The sequence below is a fragment of the Xyrauchen texanus genome, chromosome 33 (genome assembly GCF_025860055.1).
Source record: "Xyrauchen texanus isolate HMW12.3.18 chromosome 33, RBS_HiC_50CHRs, whole genome shotgun sequence".
Lineage (NCBI taxonomy): Eukaryota > Metazoa > Chordata > Actinopteri > Cypriniformes > Catostomidae > Xyrauchen > Xyrauchen texanus.
Window position 1 is genome coordinate 11,069,610 of NC_068308.1, and position 20,925 is coordinate 11,090,534.

The 20,925-nt window shown below is 38.0% G+C and overlaps 1 protein-coding gene across 6 annotated transcripts in view; it reads left to right on the forward strand.

Annotated features, from left to right (window-relative positions):
* The window catches only part of mapta (microtubule-associated protein tau a), a 53,604-nt gene that overhangs the window by 17,024 nt on the left and 15,655 nt on the right, over positions 1–20,925 (forward strand). For 5 of the 6 annotated variants that reach the window (XM_052102857.1, XM_052102861.1, XM_052102862.1 and 2 more), the window contains exons 2-5: positions 4,911–5,114; positions 12,220–12,285; positions 16,375–16,395; positions 20,564–20,598. In XM_052102857.1, coding sequence (XP_051958817.1) covers positions 4,928–5,114; positions 12,220–12,285; positions 16,375–16,395; positions 20,564–20,598 — 309 coding nt within the window. In that variant the 5' untranslated portion in view covers positions 4,911–4,927. The remainder of the gene's footprint in view (positions 1–4,910; positions 5,115–12,219; positions 12,286–16,374; positions 16,396–20,563; positions 20,599–20,925) is intronic. The other variant, XM_052102860.1, reaches the window with a different exon arrangement.

Here is a 20,925-nt window from a genome sequence, read left to right on the forward strand (position 1 = left end):
GCTTGGCTGAAAGGTTAGGGACCTGACTCTTTTCCTGGACCAGGAAAGCCCAAAGATTATTTAACTAGTGACTTAGCCTATATATGTGTGGAATTATTTAAACTAATGACCAAAGAAAGCAGTCTGTGCCAAACCAGATTTGGCTAAGGCTTCCCTTGTTAAAGACACGCTTAAAGCGGACCTTACTGTGCAAGTGACAGAAGAAAAATCCCCAGCAACCACCTGAGCATTTTCAGAGAAAAACTCACATCGTGCTACAGTGAAACAGGATTATCTGCAAAACTGAGCTATTTAAATGATAGACAAACAGAGAGACACAAGATGATTGGCTTGATTACATGTCAAAGGACCAATCAGCTTACACCATGCAAGCCGATTGGCCTAACATGTCACATGTGAGCAATCTGATTGGCTAACAGATAACATGTTCAAAGAACCTATCAGCTTGCGCCACATAGAGTTACATAGCTGAACTTCAGTCATTAAAATTTCACACATTGAATTAATTTTCATCTCTGTTTTTAGCATTTATTTAAAGCAGGGAAAATTTATATAATTTTATTCTCCAATCCATTGTCTTACTGCTGCCATGATCAAAAGGAAATTTAAACGAACATCTCAGTTACTTCTCAGCATAGTTTTGAAAAATGCAGCTGAGGGAGGGGAGTTTGATGCACACCAGCATTTCAAATATGTTGGTTATTGATGAAGTGCATGTCGCTCTTACAGCTTAGCAGCGGAAAAGATGAAAAAAAAAAAACTCTCATGTAACTTTCATGTTCACGACCAATGCCTTTGACTGGTTGAGAAAGTGCCCATATCATGAATAATATTAAGAGAAATTAATGAAGCGTATGTGCTCAAATCTAGTGTTAATCTAAAACATATACGTCACATCCACGTGACATTTTCTCAACGCTGATTTCAAAAATAGGAAGAAGAAAATAACCCTATAAATCAGTGTCTAGAAGGAAACTGTCTACCTGGGAAAGTCTCACAAGAATCAAGTTTGCTGTTCCTAAGGTTAGGGTTTAAGGCCTGTTCACATCAAATCCATAACAAATTTACGAGACAAACTTCTGTCAGAATGTCTATTCACACCAAGACTAGACAAGACTCTATTTTCTATTCTATTGTCTTGGCCAGACATTTCAACATTCAGCTGTCAATACTAGAGATTAATATATCTCATACTGTTAAGGCATTTATTTACCTTATATTGCATAACTGTTTTATTATGTTCTTTCCATGTTTTTTAATCATTTTGAGGAATATAGAATAAATGTTATTACGAGTGAGAGATTAGAGCGCTGTTGCATAAATATACGTCCTATGACTTTATATTTGCACATGTATTTTGCCACAAGTATATAACGGACTGGCGAACCCAGCTTCTCTTTTTTAATGCTTGGATCAAAGCCTGGAAAACAATGTTGTATAAATACAAGTGGAATAATGTACATTAATTAAAACAGGTGCAAATATGATGCAAGAAAATACAGGCTCACTGTCATGTCTTTATTAAAATGTCATATTTCTATTGAATTCAGTGTTTCTTCTGCCTACTCCTTAGTAAAAGTAACAGTGAGGTCCTTCAATTTGTTTGTCCACACTAGTGAAATTAGTGAAATATTTAATGTAAAGAGTCTTTTTATACAATATTTTACTTGAGGTTTAATTGCCTAACCTCGCTGCTATTTTCATTGCCAGGGTAATATAACACCTCGTCCTAACCAGACACAACTTAATAAGATTCCAGTGACAAGCTATCTGTCTGTCCACACCAGATGCGACACTGTGAAATTCATACGCTAAAATGAGGATAACTGACAATAAATGTAGAAATCAGAGCAATCACAGACAGAACAGTGTGTTTATTGAACGCAACTAATTTTCTCACAGAAGCTGCATATGGGGATACACTTTCTACGACAAACCCAGATGAGATAAATACACAACCACACACACATGCCTACACAGAGCAAAGTTACATTATAAATCGTTTCCAAATTCAGTCTGTTACTATGGTTTTGGTTTATTTTCAAGCGTTACTCATTTTGTTATTTCACGGATCTCCACGTGTCAGGGAAGTGGATAGAAAGTCAGAATGAGCCAATATGTCTCCCCACTCCCTTTCTGAACCGGTGTGTGTGTGACAGAGCTCACTAAAGAGAATGAGACCTCAAGCACAACATTCGGTAGGTGTGTGACACCCTTGGCCAAAATCAAGTTACGGCTAGTGAGATATTGGCTGTAATATACTGTAATAAGAATAATTTTAGACCCATTTGTTGACTGTGCCGTTGGTGCAATTTCACAGAAATAGAAGCCATTTAAAAAATAGAATGCTCTGTCGCTGTCGCTCATTGTGTGGTTAGGACAAAAAATCTGTTTAACATGAATAAAAGAGACCATTTGTTGCGTGTCATTGCATCGTGTCTGGTAAGGACATGGTGTAACAGTCACAGTGATATACATATTAAATAATGGACATTAAGGCAAAACACCAGGTTTATTATAAAATATGAGGTATCAGCACATTAAATAAATATTCTAAAAACAACTAATGTGTTTACAGCTTCTTGATTATTTTTTTACTGCATATTTGCATTGAATTCAGTGTTTGTGTGTGGGACAAGTGAAAGCACAGGAATACGCTCTGGTATTTTTATGTTTACGAACATTTATAATATATGCACATACTGTATATTATAAGCAGACTTTCAAAAACAGACTGGGTTTATGTTTGCAGTACCAAGGGTTCATGAACAGCAACTAGTTATTTTTATGTATATTATTCATTGGGTGTGTATTAGCCACATGTCCAATGCCAGTGTTTGCCAGTTGATTAGCATTATGAGCGCACTGGATTGAAGAGCTGCGTTGCTCTGGAAAAATGACAAAAAGCTCTTCTCATTGGTCAGACAGTTTTCATCGCAGTCAAAAGAAGAAGAAAAATCAAACTGCTCTCCGTAATATAAAAAAACCTTTTGGATTGTCTGTGGACGATTTATCAGACCCGATGTGAATAGCGCCATGCGAATCCATTCGTTCAGAATAGGCCTTAAGGTTAATGTTAGGTTTAGGGTTATGGGTAGGTGTAGGGTTTTTGTGAGACTCCAAATAAACACAGTATATAAATGCTGCATGAGACTCTCACGTAACTTTCCCCAGCCAGATGGTGATAGACCTTCTAGACACAAAAAATCCCTAAATCAACTCTTAAGAATTTAAAATGAATGCTTTTATTATATTACATAATTCACAATATATGCAAATGTGTTAACGTCTAAAAAAACTAGTTTTGGTGTTTTATGACCATTTAAATTAAATTCCGTTTACCAACTACTTTACGTGGGCAGTAGTAACGTGACTTAAATTGCACCTGGAAAATAGCGCTTATTTTTGTAAATAAAATATAATCATTAAGGAGCCTAATTAAATAGATTACATAGAAAGGTGATGCGTTTGTGCTAAAAATTACAACGATATTATTTAGTAAATACTCATGGTGGTTAAACTGGATTGTGGATGGTTAGTGAGGAAGACGTACCTGTCCAACAATTTGGTGAATTCACCCCACAGTGTTTACACACAGAAATTAACCTACAAATTGCTTACTTACAGTTGTTCTGCGTACTACACAGGGAAATATATTTTGTTTATCATTGGGTTTAAAAAACATTTACCCAGGGTTGTGTAGTGTGAAAAGACATTTAGTGCTCTTTACCCCCTCCAGCTGGGGTGTTACTCTGAGGGAAGGACATGCACAGAGTTCATAAATACTAAAAGCACACACACGTCACAATGAGCTGTCGAGATGCCTGTTGGGCTGGAAGCTTCATGATTAGTGTGTATATGTTTGTTGAACAGTGATTCAAGATAGCTATGATGTAATACAGCATGAATAATCCTCTGGGTAGCTTACTGAACATCACTAACCACTCAGTTCGACTTTTATTATTACTGATTACACTACTGATTATAAAATTTTCATATACTCATGAGTGCACAGAAGTATAATATTATTTTGATCTTTTGGAAATTTAATGACTTAACACTCTAATGCTATGGAGTGTATGTGTGTCCTATCTAGCAGCGATAGTTGATGTCAAGGGCAATTAAGGAGTGTTTTCTACAGTAATGCGATAATAATGTTAATTATAAATACAATTAGTGTGTCATTATGTGGGGTATGAGTCTGCCTCGAAACCAAAGCAGTTTTGCAAGTGCACTATGTTGCTATGTGCTTTACAGTGGTGTAAATAAAAATGGCTACAGAAAGGTTTGCAGAAGGTGTAGCCTATTGGCATGGGAACACATTGGCTTGCACTATTTTAGGCAGTAACCTTAAGCTAGACTGGCATGTTTGGCAGTATAAATATCCAGGTTTGCACCGGCACTCTGGCTCTGTTTATATTGAGCTTGTGACAGCCTTGTGTGAAGCAGGTGGAAGAGACGGATCTTGGCGAATGGTTATTGATTCAACCCACATTATCCTTTGAAAGTTATTGGACACCACTGTTTTTGAGAGTGATTCAGTCATTCATCGAAATGATATGGTTGGTCTGACAGTGACAGTTGTTTTGGAAGTGTCTGAAAATGGATTGCAAATTGTTTAAAGTTCAGTGACATAGTTCTGCTTTAATTTTGAGAGGTAAATTAAGCAACGTTTCTCACTTAATATACATACACATTTTTGTCAGCATTGAAAAGCCATTTTTGCTACAAGTGTTCAAAACAAAATAATCAACGGTAGGGTTTTTTTTTCTGTATAAACCATTTGAGAAGGTTTTTCTCTAACGCAACCACTTATTTATTCTCTTCTCTTCTTTTTTTCTTTCTTATTCTACCCTTCGTACTCTATTCTTTCTCCCTCACCTTTGTTCTTTGTTACCTCCCATCCGTAGCCTCATTTGGACTTGCTATGGACCAGCAGCACGATTTATTGAACTCCTCGCCCAATAGCCACACAGCTCACTACAACTCTGCCGACACCATGGCAACCTCCCTTTCTGGAATGTCCATCAATGATCATCACCACGGCAACCAGTTCCATAAGGAGAATGGAGTTGCGGTGGGGCTTGTGAGACCAGGCGACTGTCCAATGAAAGGTGAGCCTACTTCTGTGGGAAAACAGGGTTCATTATGTCACCACCAGTGATTAACTGATTAGTCATAACTATTATACAAGATTATGTGTAAACAGGGCGTGTATGTTATATGTAAAATGGCATTCAAATATAGTTAAAGGATAAGTATAATTGCCCCTGATGGATACACTGGAATGTACAAACCCACTGTATGTTGTTTTTCCACTGCCATTAAGGACAAGGATTTATAATTACAATCAATAACAAAAAAGATCTACATATTTACATGTTGTGCACTTTATCAAATGCAATACAAACTCTCTGTAATTTAGTGTGATTAATTATATGAAAATTAAATCAAAAATTAAAAATATAATCACCCTTGTTATTAATGACACCTGTGGCCGTTAAGTGAACTGCAGCCAGCTACCTGTTGCTCGTGCTCGCGCACATGCACACACTCCATAGGGACGCGAGCACCGACCAAAACAATGACGTAACGTTCAAAGAGACTGAACGAGATTCACCAGCATCATGCTGACAGATGAGGTAGCATAATTAAAATTACACAGTTATGATTGTTTTACTACAAACTTTGAGACTTTATATTATATTTGACTCTCCAGTGCTGGAACATTGTGGATATAGGTCTGACTACGCGAGACTGTAGTTTGAAGTAATCACTTTTCTTTGCATGATACATTGACTGCATTTATACAATAGCCTATGTCGGCGTTAGCTAGCTAGCCAGCTTTATCAATAGCTGTTAGCTAAATTTGGTGGATGATAAAATAGACTGTACATTATAAATATGTTGACACAATTCAGTATTGATGTGATTCCTTCACAACTGTCATTTTGATATATCGATGCGCTATTGTTTTATAATGATAGATTGTAAATATTTTCTGTATAACCAAGTTACGTTACACTAATGAATGGAGCTTTTAGCATTATCTTGAACATTGTCTAGCATTCATTTCATGTGTTATTGTAGTTTACCTTGCTGAATAATTACAGATTAACATTGTTTATGACAGTTAGCAAAAATCACACAGATCAGTCCTTATGGTGCTATATTTCACCTGCTTTTGCAGTTATGTAAGTTTACCTGTCCAATAAGAAGAATGCCAACTCAGGGTCAGTTTTGATCCCCAAAACCAGACGAAGGTCCCGTCAGGAATCAAATGTCCTGTCGATGTTCACGATCACGTTCCTGCTTAGCCAGATGGGATTCAGTATATAATTAGTTTCATTTTATTTTGTTTTGGCTTACTCTGAGTTTGTGTAGGAGTCAGTGTTGTTTGCTGGATTTGCCAGTGTTGTTTGCTGGATTCCATCTCTAAGGTAACGTTACCTTGTGTTGCAGTTTGTTGTCACTGTTGAATAGTGGAAGAGAAGCGCTGAGGCAAGGCTCTCAGTAGTACGCATAAACGTACTTTGGATTTTCCCGGCAAAACCATCCCGCTCCCTTCGCATGAAAGTCAATATACAGGCTTTAATAGGCAACCTAGGAAGTCAGGGAAGGACTAATTGTTTAAGTAGCGTTACAAGACGTTCACACATTTGCAAAAAAAAAAGGCGAATATTACATGAACATTTTTACATATTGCACCTTTAAAGGAGTAGTTCACCAAAACGTTATGAATCAATTATTTCAATAAAAGATGCTGATTGAGAGCCCTAATATATATTTCAGCATAAGCACTTGTTGGGAAGGGTGGAACCTTTGTATTGTGTCCACCTGGAGTCATTACACTGACACAAACTTCATAACACACACACAGCAGAGCCCTTCAGCCAAGGGGGGCCTACAAGCTTAGCATAAAATAGCATAACATGGCGGTTTTATAGACAGTTTTATGTTGATCGTTTTGCTCTCTGCTATAATAGAGCCATGGAGGTTTTTACCTGAGTGAATCAAATAATCTCTACACACACACACAACAGCGCTTCCATGATAAAATTATGGCGAAAGGACCTCTTAACGCTATTTGATGTACAAAACAAGCCCAGATGGGTCTTCTGATAGAAATCAAGTTTTTTCAGCCGTTGAAAGGCACATTTTAATTATCACAGAATCCTGTCAAGTCTTAAACTTCACCAAAGCGCAGAATGAGACGTTTTTGTGAAGTATCAAATTGGTTCTGGTGTTGCGCCCTGACGCGAATCTTGAACGTGGCTTCATGATTGCGGTAACAAAGTGGATAGCCATAATCTACTGGCAGATTGTGGAAGATTTAAGTTTAAGAAATGTTATGCCAAGTGCAATGAAAATGCAACCTATGTGGGAACTAGTTCTTTCAATTAGTCGAACTCCCACTTTGGGAAACGTTTAATGTTACTTGAATTGGCGATATTTAAGTGCATTTCTATCTTTATACTGTGGAAGGCTTTGTTTGGAAAATTTTCATAAAGAATTATATTGTTGCTTTTTGTTTTGTTTTCTTTCCTGAGATGGAAATAAGAGAGCGTACTTATTTTAGGTTTGTAAAATAGTTAGAATCATTATTATGTCCGAAAAAATATATATACAGATATACAGAATCTTGACTGCCAGGGTAAAAGTATAATCAAATAATGTGGTACTGTATAATATACCAGAGAGAGACTTGTACGTGTGCCTAATACATAATTAGACTACATTAATGACCTGAATAGCACATTCATTTATCATGATCCCTCATGTATGCAGATGTGTTCTCCCTCTTAGCATTAATTAGTATGCCTTTTAATGTCTGTTTCCTTCTGCCAAGAGCCAACAAATGTATGAATTGGGGGGGATTTAATTATCAAAGACATAGAATGTCATATGCTCTCTATACAATTCATAGTGGGATTTCCAATTTGTTCCACAGTGGCATCAACTCTTTGATACGGCCTTTTGTTTTAATTCCTTTACATAAACCACAAGGCCATGCTTGATTGGGCCCTCAATCTAAGCTTTGCGGTTGCGTGCAGCACACTGTAATCCAGGCATTTGGGTCACCCTTCTCCAAAACACTTTCTGGTACTTATTCAACCCCTTCACACACCCTGCTTTCTTCGGCATGTGTGTGTGGTTTACTGTTTTTTGTTTATAGAATATTTTGAAAAGCTCACAGTAATGAAATTGGTTCTCAGTGAGTTATAGAAAATGTAAGGAGACTGTGTACAAAGAAAGGAATGTGAAAGGCACACTTGATAGGCGCTGAACTCTTGAACCAGTCTAAAACTACTCGTATTCACTGTTCAACCAAACGTCTAAGCTATGGTCTTATTCAATAACTGTGAATGGAACCAATGAAACTTTACCCAGCTGGCGTCCTACACTCAGTGATTGTTACAGTCATTCTAGCATAGTATAATCAAAATGTCACTTGCATGAATCAAACTAGAATTAAATGTGGCTGGTAATGGCATTGGGTGGATGCTAAAATGAATCGTGTTGCATGATAGTCCTGGGAATATCCAACCTTTATTTGTGAGAACATTGTTTTCTAAGTGTGGTTGGGCAGTTGACATACAGTATAACATGACTGAACTTGATGTTTAATCAACATCAAAATGTCAGCTTAAGTAAGGTAAAGTGTTTTAGGTTCTTTAGTCACTATTTCTTTAAAGGAAAAGTAGTCTCCCATATTATGAGGTCATAAAAACTGTATGCATAATTATTATAAGAATTAGCAAAATGTTGTTTAAAATAGTTTTACTGTGGAATATAATCACAGTACACGTCAACACGTCAACTCAAAATTATTTCACGTCAACTACCCATTTGTACGTTCTAAAACCAAAGCCAATCATTGAATTCCAAGCATGTTTAAAGAGGAGTTTTGGTATTGACTGACAGTCTTTTGTAATGGTGCCAGCTTGTCTTCTGTTGTGTTCTTCGTATTCACATGCCCTTAACTGGACTATAAATCTCTTTTTTTCTTTCCGGTGTGACCCCCTGAATTCTTTAGTGCGTAGCCTATATTTCCCTAGTTTACAGCCTTCACTAGTGCAAACTTTCTCCCCTTTTGCCCTCTCTGTAATGCCCCATACAAGGAGGAAACACTGTTCAGAGCACCTGCCACAAATAAATGGTAAAGATTCCAAAGGTGCACCAGAGAGTGAGTATTTTATAGATAATAAAGCTGTAGTATGTTAGTGGTACAGTATGAAACATTTTATACAACAGTCAGTTCAGATACTCTAATCTGATTGGGTGAGCGGCGTTCAAGAGTGCTGTTATTTACCATAACAGCACAGGGATGCTTGACTATTTGTATCACTATGCTTGTATATGATTACGGCTTCCAAATAGTGGTGGGGTCTTAAATTGCAAACTACCATACTACTCCAACTATTTCTGCCATAGAAATGTTAAGAGTAGTATGGTAGTATGTAATTACAAATTTATCCGGGGCTTTTGATTCATCCCAATGACTCGAACCTTATGAATCCTTTAACCAAAAAGGTTCGTTCAGTGATTGGTTCAGTTTTTTTTTTTGTGTGTTTTGGGTGCTGGTCCCCCAGCATGGGATGCTGGTGTGCTTGTGTCCCCATAAGTCTTTTAAACTAGCTTAACCAGGTTCATTGGAAAGACCATGCTGGTCAATTAGCTTCACCAGCTATGTTATGCTGGTGAAAAGCATGGCTATGTTAGTCCACCAGATAGACCAGCACCAAGCCAGTGCTAGCCAGCATAAACCAGCCTATACCAGCATGGGAATTCATTGCATGTTGGTTAAGCTTGTCTTTTTAGCAGGGAATGAATGTAAAAGAGAACAATTCACTTAAAAGATTAGTTCAAAATCACCATTCACAAACACCACTAGTTTGAAACCAGTATGTGAGAGCGAGTTGTGCATAAAGGTGCGTACACACTGCCAGCGACATCGCGCGCAACAGCGACTCAATACCATTCATTTTCAATGCGAGCACAGCGACTTCCGGCGACACGAGCTGTCGCGACCTAACGGAAGCGACAGCCAATAGGAGAGAAGACGGGAGAGCTCACGTGATCCTTCTCTCGCTCTCAGCTCCTGCAGTAACGGAAAGATGGATGAAAGGCTAATTCTTGCTGTTAGAAATTTTCCAGTGCTCTATGTCTCTTCCCACGTACAAGGACATTTTTAAGAAAAATACTGCGTGGAAAGGTGTATCTGAGATCGCGGGGATTTTATGGACCCAGACAGACCGGCATTTGCATTTTCGCCGCAGATAAACAGCTGCTATGGCAAACAGCACGCCTTGTTTCTCATTCATCTTTGATATAAAGCATTTTATGTACTGATTCCAATTATATTTAGTCTTTTCCCTCCAAAATGTTTTTTTTAGTGGCAAGAAAAGAGATTCGCTGTCAACAGCAATGGAACGACATCCATGAATGTCATTTATAAACGTTACTAGGCAACCAGTATTGGGAACACCCACTAGCGACTTCACCGCCAGCCACTTGCGACCTGCAGTGACAAAGTCGCTGGCAGTGTGTACGCACCTTAATACCTTGGCTTCTTTGGAACTTTTTTCATAAATAACGATAAAAAATTATAGGCCAGTTTTTGTCTGAAATGCTAGTTATTCATAATTATTTACTTGTTTGTTGAACTGTTGTGTAAAAGTAATATCACACTCGCAATCGTGCTGTTATTCTGAAAATCAACACGGCTGTGATGTGGCCATGCTGCTGAGAATTAGAACAACATCACTCTTGCTAGTATGATACTGCATAAATGTAGGCCTACATCTGGAAATAAACTGTAGGGTAAAACATGCTTTGATGTTTTGTGTTTGTTTAAAAATTTGTAGCATTACACATTTATTATTTAAAAAAGACTCTATGGTAAATAATGGGAGTTTGTCATTTCATGATGTCATGGCGGCTCAAAACAATGTTTTCACTGGTGTTGTCCCCTGGGTTGCCAGCCGTCCCATAAAATATGGGATCATTCTGTATTTAAAGGTGAAATGATGCATCCCATATCGAATCAATACGGGATGTGATTTGTCCTGTATTTAAGCTGGTCAGATGGTGTAATGGTAAAATCGTTCCAGATCACTAATTTAACATTGATATAAATTGGAAATTTTGCCAACGGTGGGTAAGGGACTGTCTGAAAAGTCCACACATTGTGCTAAACATGCTAATACTGTGGAGGGTGTGGTAAGGGACCAAATTTACACAGATCGAACAATGTATGAATACAATCATGGAGTCATAAAGACAAGAAGTACAGGTGAAGGAAAATAAATTATAAATATTATAAAAAAGTAAATAAAAATACCTTTTTTTTTCATGGATCAGGAAAGTTATCATTTTAGCATATAAGAAAGGATATATAATTTGTATTATTAATAACTCTGTACACGTTTATTTCTAAAACTGTGGAGGATGTTGTAAGTGGCCTTGAACTTCAAGTAGTTCAAGTTCAAGTAACTTCAAGTCGCAGGGAAATGCTGTATGTTGAAGTTACATGTTGAGGTTTAACTGATTGCTCTAACATGTTTGATGTTTGTTACTAAAAGAATAGTTCACCCCAAATGAAACATGTTGTTCCAAATCTGCATGCTTTTCATATGCTGAACAATAGATGTTTTAGTAAATCTCACAGCCGTCTTCTCAATTCAACGGCAGTGCATAGTGCCTCAGAAAAACAACAGAACAAACCTTTCGTGGATGTTGGATGTGGTTTATGTCACAGTAATGTTGGGGAGATGCAGGACCCAAAAGCAATATGAAATGATCGCAAAGTTTGTCAAAATGATCACTTGCCAAATGTTGGCTATGGATTCAGTTCACTTGAAAAACCTTACTGAACGAAGCAATATTTATTGATCTATCTGAAACTGGTTTTCATTTCCCAACCCTAGTGATGCAAGGTCTTAAATTTCAGTTTTGTACATGTTTTCTTTTCTATGTTGTCAACGTGTCCACTTCCCTGCTAAAAAGACCAGCTTAGAGCATGAATTTCCATGATGTTGCAGTCTGGTTTGTCCTGGTTAATGCTGCAGTTTGGGACTCGGCTACAGAGTTATGGAGCTAAACCTTTAATTTCTGGCTTGCTTTTATGATGTTAACAGCTCGTTTTACTTCCTTCAGTAAACCTGGTCTTCCTTTGGTACCTTAGTGGGTAAAACTGTTCAAATGGTTGTTTTATAGAAGGTTCCCAAAATTCATGTGAGGAGCAGACAGACGATCAGCACATGGCTGTGGAAGTATTGAGCGGTACAGTATGCACCCTCTTTCGTGATTGACAAGCTTGGCTAAAATGCCCTTTTATCCCATTATTTTTGTGATTGCTTTTTTGCTTCACACACTGATGCTTCTTTTTATTTGTGGCATCTTAGAACTCGACCTCAAAACTGTCTCCCTCTTTTTCTTGCTTCTTTTATGTTGCATTTATAATGGGATTGTTTTTAAGTGTACTATAATATGTGCAGTGGCGCCAAAATGTATTTGGACACTTAATTCATTCATAAAAATGTGTGAATGTCTTTTCATTGTATAACAAATCGAACCAATTGGCATTCATTTGAAAGAATCTTGATTGCACAAGCACACTTTTCAGATAAAAAAAGCACACAATAATACATTTATTTGGTCTTAAATTAATAAAAGAAAATTATATATTGTTCAAAGATAACATTATTTGAACAGGTTATCAGGCATTAGTAGAACATGTCCATAGTTGAAAGGAACTGACTTCATACAGTGGCAAAAAAAAGTATGTGAACCCTTTGGTAATAAAATGTCAAAGTCACAAGGATAGACAAACACAATGTGCTTAAACTAACAACAAACAAACAATTATAATCTCTTATGTCTTTATTGAACACATCCCATTAAACATTCACAGTGCTGTGGTAAAAGTAAATGAACCCTTGGATCCAATAACTGGTCGATCATCCTTTGGCAGCAATAACCTCAACCAAGCATTTCCGGTAGCTGCAGATTAGACCTGCAAACTTTCAGTGTAATTTGTGAATTAAATCATTTTTATTTGTTTTAGGATCATTAAACATGATTTCAACTAATATATATATATATATATATATTGGACAAAATCTCAATTGAATCTGGACTTTATATGCGTCAAAATATCATGTGTTGTGCATGCACTCTTTATATGTACAGCAAGGTTTAACCATGGATTTAATAAATAAAACATATTTGTCCTGGATAAAGCTTACGATTTCTGCTTCGGGATAAAGTGGCTCATAACTGCTGGTCTGTTTCCCAAAGCCAAATCCACACCTTATCGATAAGTGAAATGTTAAAAAATCATTCTAGATTAGTGGTTGTTGATAACATCTTCGACATCCCTTGCTGCATTCATGCGCAGAGACAAAAAAAGCTATAGATGATTGTACATTAGAAGAAGAAGAAAAAAACGTACACTGCCTTCGTTCTTCCTTACAGAACTGCTTCAGCTCAGCCATATTCTTAAGATTTCTCCCTTGAGGTCATTCCACAGCATCTCTTTTGGGTTTAGGACTGCACATAACAATTATTTTGATAATCTATTCATTTAACGATTATTGGACTATTCGTTTTACTTATCCTTAAGGTGTGGATTTGGCTTTGGGAAACTGACCAGCAGTTATGATCCACTTTATCCTGAAGCAGAAATGGAAAGCAACATGCGGTCGATTAAGTGAGATAATTCCGCTGTGAAATTCTCTTTGCGAGAGTGGAAATCTTTACTAATCAAATGATCATTTGTACAATGGAGGCATGAAAGCAGAATGCTCCGCCTGCAAATTAGGACACACAGATCAGCAAGATCATACATGATTATTCAAGGCAAAATGCTTTGCCAATATACAGTATTATTAAGCTTACATATTCAACTGAGGTGCACTAATGTTCGCCACCCCACAGAACCGGGCTCGCATCTAGCTGGCAGCTGCACTGACATGATGGCAAAACAACAAGATACATTACTTATCTATTCATTTATTATCGAATAATGTGCTTCCGAAATTCAAAACACTGCCTCCAGTGTCTAAAGCGATAAGTGTTGTTGGGTGCATGTGAGCTCGATTTTCCATTTGAAACGTCCACGGAGGGCCACCAAAAGTGAGTTGTATTCAGCTGTACAGGCTGTAATACAATGAAGAGGATTGCATACAGTATTTTGCCCAAACCCCGAAACCAGACCTCACTATCAGTGGAGTAAAAATGTTACGTTAGAGGGAAATATGCAACTTCCTATTTATGCTCATCATTGATTATGCAAACGCAAGTACTTGTTGGTTTCAACGTGGGCTCCAAACCCGGGTCTAGGGTTGAGCAATATGGCAAAAAAATTATCTTGATTTTTTATTTAATTTTTTTCAAACTTAAGGACAATTCACGTTTCAGTTTTTCAACTTTTAAATGTACTCAACTAAAATGCAACTTTAACATGATTAAAATAACATGTTCTTTATTAGAATGCAAGGCAACGTGGTGTGAGAAATCAAATTTCTTATCATTATAGGTATTGTTTTTATCTAAACCGAATCTGTCTAGGAAGTCATCTAAAAATCAATGTCTAGAAATGATTACGTTTATCTAGAAAATACTCATTGTATATCAATTTATATAATAGTGTAGCTTACTAGCTCAGCTTTTGCTGCACTACATCGTGTAGCACATCCTTGTGCTCTCTGGCAATGTGACACGTACGATTCCAAAAGGAATATTTGCTAATTCTCTCTGTCTCTCCACACTCCCTTTCGATTTCTTCATTCTTAGATTTGAATAATACTTTGCATTTATTTGGGTTATAAGGTTTGCAACTTCACTAAAACAATGTTAGAGCTCCATAACCTCAGGCCTATTGCTTATTTAGCAGATTCCCAAACTAGCACATCACGGAGCACATTCTGGGTTGAGAGAGCAGAGCGGAATCTTCAAAAAGGCACTCTCTGCTCAGGTGGAATTATCACCGCTCCGCTCCGCTTACATGCTCTAGTTCCAATGATTGCTTCAAGTCTTTAGCTGTCACTCTTGTCTTTTTTCACCTCATTGAGCATTCTGCGGTGTGCCCTTTGAGTCATCTTGGCTAGACGGCCACTTCTAGGGAGAGTAGTCAAAGTAAATCGTCTCCATTTATAGACAGTTTGTCTAACTGTGGACAGACGAATATCTAAGCTCTTCGAGAAAACTTTGTAACCCTTTCCAGCCTTATGCAAATCAACAATTCCTGAACGTAGGTCTTCTGAGATCGCTTTTTTGTGAGGCATTGGCCATGTCATCAGTGCTTCTTTTGAACTGCAAGCTCAAAATGTTTAAATGCTATTTATTCTCTTTAAGTCAATGTAGCTCTATCCACACACCTCCAATCTCATTTCATTGATTTGATGCTTGGTTTGCCAACTCCTGACTCTAAATACCTTTTGTTGACGTCATTTTCCTAGGGGTTCACGTACTTTTTCCATCTTATATTGTAAATGTTTGAATGATGTATTCAATGTGTACAAGAATACAATAATTTTTGTGTTATTAGTTAAAACAGATTGTGCTTGTTCATTATTGTAGAATCAAAACAGATTTTAAGACAAATTTATACATAAATGCACATGATTAAAAAGGGTTCACTTACTTTTTCTTGCCACTGTACATCCACCAAAAATGACTTTGAGGCAAGTTGGTGAAAAGTCTGTTTGCAGATGGAACTGGCTCTCTATTACAGTGACATTTTTTAAGTGCCAGAATTTTTTTTTGATGCCACTGTATGTTTATATGTATGATTTATATGTATGTGAGGACACAGATCTACAACTTAACAAGCTTGTGTTTAATTTTGACATCACTTCTGAAGTATGATGAGAGGTTTCAGGGTTTAAAATCAAATTAATCTCAAGGGAGACTGTAGCTCTATTCTCATAATTCCAATTTGATTATTAGCAAAGGAGACCTCTGCCTGTGCCAGGGAAGGTGTGATGTTATGTCAAGTCTGGAATTAACGGTTTGTGCCAAATATCTGTAAATCTCAGCCACAGCAGAATGGTGTCTCATGGCTGAATTTTGGGGAAACACTTTTCTCACACTGGTCACAATGTTTAAGCCTCTTTAGACCATTAGCTTGAATGTTCAGTGCTTTGCAGATATTTTTTGGGGTGTGCGGTTGCCTGTATTTGTTGCTTTGTGTTGTGTTATCTAAAGAAATAGAGTGTAGTATGTTTATGGTGTGATTTCATGATGTGTACACTAGTGTTTGCTTTGCCTCTTTTCTGCTGAAATTACTAAATAGTGTGCTGTAAAGCTCTCTAATGTTGTCTTGTATGATTTTGTTTCTATCTGCTTCATATGCTGAACATCATTAAGCTGGAGGACCTGGGGCCACAGGTAAATAGCTTTATTTTATTCTCCACAACTTATTCTGAGAATGTATCAATTTAGTGTCATGCATTATTCAATTGCCATTAAACCCTATTAATTACAGTGTAGTAGTTTTCTTTCTTTTTTCCGTTCAACTAAATTCATTGCATAGTTTGTTCTGGTATTCCACCTTTTTAGGTGCTTTTGATGAGCAGGAGGCTCCTCCTCTTGCAGTAATATTTCTCTTTGCAAAGTTTCCTTGTGAAATGTCCACAGATGGGCACCAAAATTTAGTTGTATTTTTAGATGTAAATTAAGTAATAGAATTGCAAGAATACATATTTTATTAACTCTCTGCCCTATTCCAAACCTCAACCCTCAACCTAACTGTCAGTGGAGTAAAAATGTACTTTTGGGTGAAAATGCAACTTCCGAAATCACGCTTACCAGTTTTTATGTGAACACGTTACTTCCTGGTTTCTATGGGACCAGAACCGTGTCTCAGAGATTGCTCACACTATCAGAAGCACCATAGGGAAAAGTGAATGTGTTTAAATTTATCCAAAAATATCTGATGGGGAATGGTGCATGTCAGTTATTTGGGATATTGGGGTCCATTTCAGGGTACATGAACATCATGTCGGTTTCCTGTGTGGCACTATTAAAACATTGCTGTTTGTTTGCCCAACACAACAACATTGGCTCAACCAGTGAAATCATGAGACATTGAGGTGTTGAGATTAGTGTAGAATTATGTGTTTGATCAAACAATGGAAGATGGGGGGGACATGGAAATTACGCACTTCACCTTTAATGTCCGTTTTTTTTTTTACTTTTTGCAAGCAATCTATCATGCCCTTCAATTGCACCTATCAGCTCTTATGTCTGTGTTCACTGTGAATTCCTGTTTCATCACAGCTGTTTGTTTAACATTAGCAAAGGCCAGCAAACCCGTTTGCTATGTTTGCTCATTATCGTTCCCCTCCAGTTGTCACCACAAGTATTTTTTGGCTCCATCTTCATCATTTAGCACTTGTCTTGGAGTTCAAAACAGTTTTCCTTGGAACACGGATATTGTCATTTTGCTTTCTATCAACCAGTTTATAACACACTCTGTCTGCCTTGGTGCCTGTGGTGTACATGAAGGACATAGTGAATGGGATATGCACAGCCCAGTTGTAATAAAATTATGAGATGGCGAAATTGTAATAAATTGTACAAGTTGAATTGAACAAAAATGTACATCTTTTAAGGATTTTTGCAGGTTGTTCAATTTACTTAACTAAAGCAGTAAATTTAACTAAAGCAACCCAATTCTAGAACATTTTGTCACAGCTTGATTTCATTGCGTTTTATCCAGTTACATTTTTCGAATTGAAGTTTAATTAATCCATTTGAGTTTATATTACACAAATACTTGCTCTACGTATAAGCAGTTGCTATCAAATTGACAGTGTAACAATTTCATTTTGCTCACCTGGCATATAATTATATTTTTTATTTAAATTTTTTGCCCAATTCCCACTACTTAGTAAGTCTTCATGGTGGCACGGTTACTCACCTCAATCCGGGTGGCGGAGGATAAGTCTCAGTTGCCTTCACTTTTGAGACAGTCAGTCCACGCATCTTATCATTTTAGCATGTGGAGGCTCATGCTGTTCTCCGCGATCCACACACAAATTAACACGTGCCCCAGTGAGAGCGAGAACTACTAATCGTGACCACGAGGAGGCAACCCCATGTGACTACCCTCCCTAGCAACCGGGCCAATTTGGTTGCTTAGGAGACCTGGCTGGAGTCACTCAGCACATGCTGGATTGGAACTCACAACTCCAGGGGTGGTATACAGTGTCAATACTCGCTGAGCTACACAGGCCCTCGCATATACAATGATTAATAAAATAAAGTTGGACTAACATAAGAAAATGTATTAAATTAAACATTATTAAATTTAGTTTGAAGAACCTAACAAAGCTGAGTTAAAACTACTATAGTACATTGATTTTACCTAATCCAACTAAATGTTGACTCAAAAACGAACTTAATCTGAATGAAAGAAATTAAATTTCTTGTAAAAACTTATCAAATTGAATTAAGGGTAATGACTTCATTTTTGAGTGCAACAAACGATGTTATTTACGAAGTTTAACACCTAACCCAAACCTAGACCTAAACCCAAAACCAAACCATGATTTGAAATTAACTTGAGTAGCAGGAAAGAATGAACATATCAAAGTTTGGAACGAGACGAGGAAAGGCTATTACAGGTTATTGAAATACATCAGTTATTTGCATTGCATGAATGAATATGGAATGACTAACCAAATTGTTCAGTGTTCACTGACATTTTTTTCTCCTTAAAATAAAGTGTTGGATTTAAGGATAGCAAAAATTTGATACCTGTGGCCTATTGAATGGAATTGAAATTCAGATTGTTGATTATTTGGTCTCTTTGGGAATAAAAGTATTTTCGTACAAGCCAAGTGGTACGATATCTGAAGGTTTTACCATGTTGTACGAATTATTACAAGTTGTCATGACGCTATGTTGGATGTGCATTATAAATGCAAGTAAAAGGCAAAAGGGCTTTGTTTCCAGCTTTAGCAGCAGGATTTTCATCATATAGTTATGAAGAAGATCAACAAGACTCGAACTGGAGCTTTGAAGACAACCGGAGGAGACACGAGAGGGACGAGGACTTCCTGAAAAGCAGCTGGACTGGACAACCAGACCTTTCCCATCATGGGCGGACATCCGTCAGTCCAGACCGCACCAGGAGTCTGTCACTGGAAAATGAGCCACTTTTGAATTTTATGATCCGCAGTGCTGCCCTAGAAGACCTAGCAATTGTTGGGGAGAGGATTGTAGAAGAGGAAGCCCATTACAGCGAATCCCTTCAGGAAGAACTGCCCTTGAACTGCAATGAGAGCCATGCTGAAGAACTGCTCCAAGCTTGCAGCAGTAGGGCTCAGACAATTCCTGTTGAATCTGTCTGTACACCCTCTGAAACCAAAGAAGAGAGTAGTACAGAATCTCTTCCACATGGACAAATGCGAGCAATAAGCACAGTGCAAGTACAAGTTGATAAGCACATGAACTACACAATGGATACTGCTGGTACTGAAGCTGATGCAACTTTGGCAGGGGCCACTCATCCTTCTATGAACTCAATTGACTCACCAAAAGCTGTTCACAGCTCCCCCGCAAGAAAATCCCTGGTGCCAGTGGCTCAATCCAAAGGTCTGTGCAGTTGAGCTCACAGAATCCCAGTGCTGTGTCTCTTCTTTGGTTTTCTTCCACCTGTTTTACAGAGCTGCTCTGCTATGCACCACTTTCTGTCTTCATAAAGAACACCCTTGGAGGGGGCTTGAGTAGTACAGCGAGTAAAACAAGAAGCTGACTACCACCCCTGGAGTCATGAGTTCGAATCCAGGGGTGCTGAGTGGCTCCAGCCAGGTCTCCCAAGCAACCAAATTGGCCCGGTTGCTAGGGAGGGTAGAGTCACATGGGGTAACCTCCTCGTGGTCGCTATAATGTGGTTCGCTCTCAATGGGGCGCATTGTGAGTTGTGCACCGATGCCGCAGAGAATAGCATGAAGCTTCCACACATGCTATGTCTCCGTGGTAACACGCTCAACAAGATGCGCGGATTGACGGTCTCAGACGTGAAGGCAACTGAGATTTGTCCACCGCCACCCGAATTGAGGCGAGTCACTACGCCACCACGAGGACTTCTAGCTCATTGGGAATTGGGCATTCCAAATTGGGGAGAGAAAAAAAGAACATCCTTGGAAAATAAATGGTGCAATGAAGATAACCGTTCATTGTCCTGCGATTGTTTGCTACACAGCGTCCTTTTGGGGCACTCAGCCACACTCTTGTCATTCTTTTGTTCCCTGTTGCAGCCTGTTTGACAATGCGCAGATTGACAAAAAACAAGTTTGCTGGGCATATTTCCATGAGTTTAGTCTGGCATGTCTGTGAGCATGAGTTTGTTTGCATGTGTTCACAAAATAATTTGGAGCAGCACTGCTTTGACAGATCCCCTCACTTTCGTTTATATCTTTTTGCAAACTTTCCTTGCAGCACAGAATAACCTGAAAAGATCCAGTTTAAATTTGCAATAAAAAGAAATGTATTAAAACAATCTTATTTACTGGTAACATCCACATTGGTTTATCTCTGTTCTTCACAGCTCAGTCCAAGACCAATGGTGATACTGAGAAGAGGGTGAGTGCTAATACTAATAGCTATTTTGTAATCTGTCTCTTCCACTTTCATCATGTTTTTTGTTGCCATTTAATTTTTTCTCACATGCTATTTGTACACCATGGAGATTTCATCTACTTTTTTGCTCTTCATAAAAAGACCCTTAAAATCCCCAGCAGCAAAGTCAGACCCTCCTCCCTTAAAACACGTTCCTTCATCCTGAAAAAGTCCTTGGCCCCCTCTAGTAGATCTCCCTCAGTACCTGGCAGCAGTGCTGGGCCCAAAGTATCCAGGGTAAGAGTGAGTGTGGCTGCTGATGCTGAACCCTGCGTCATGACGCTTCTGTGG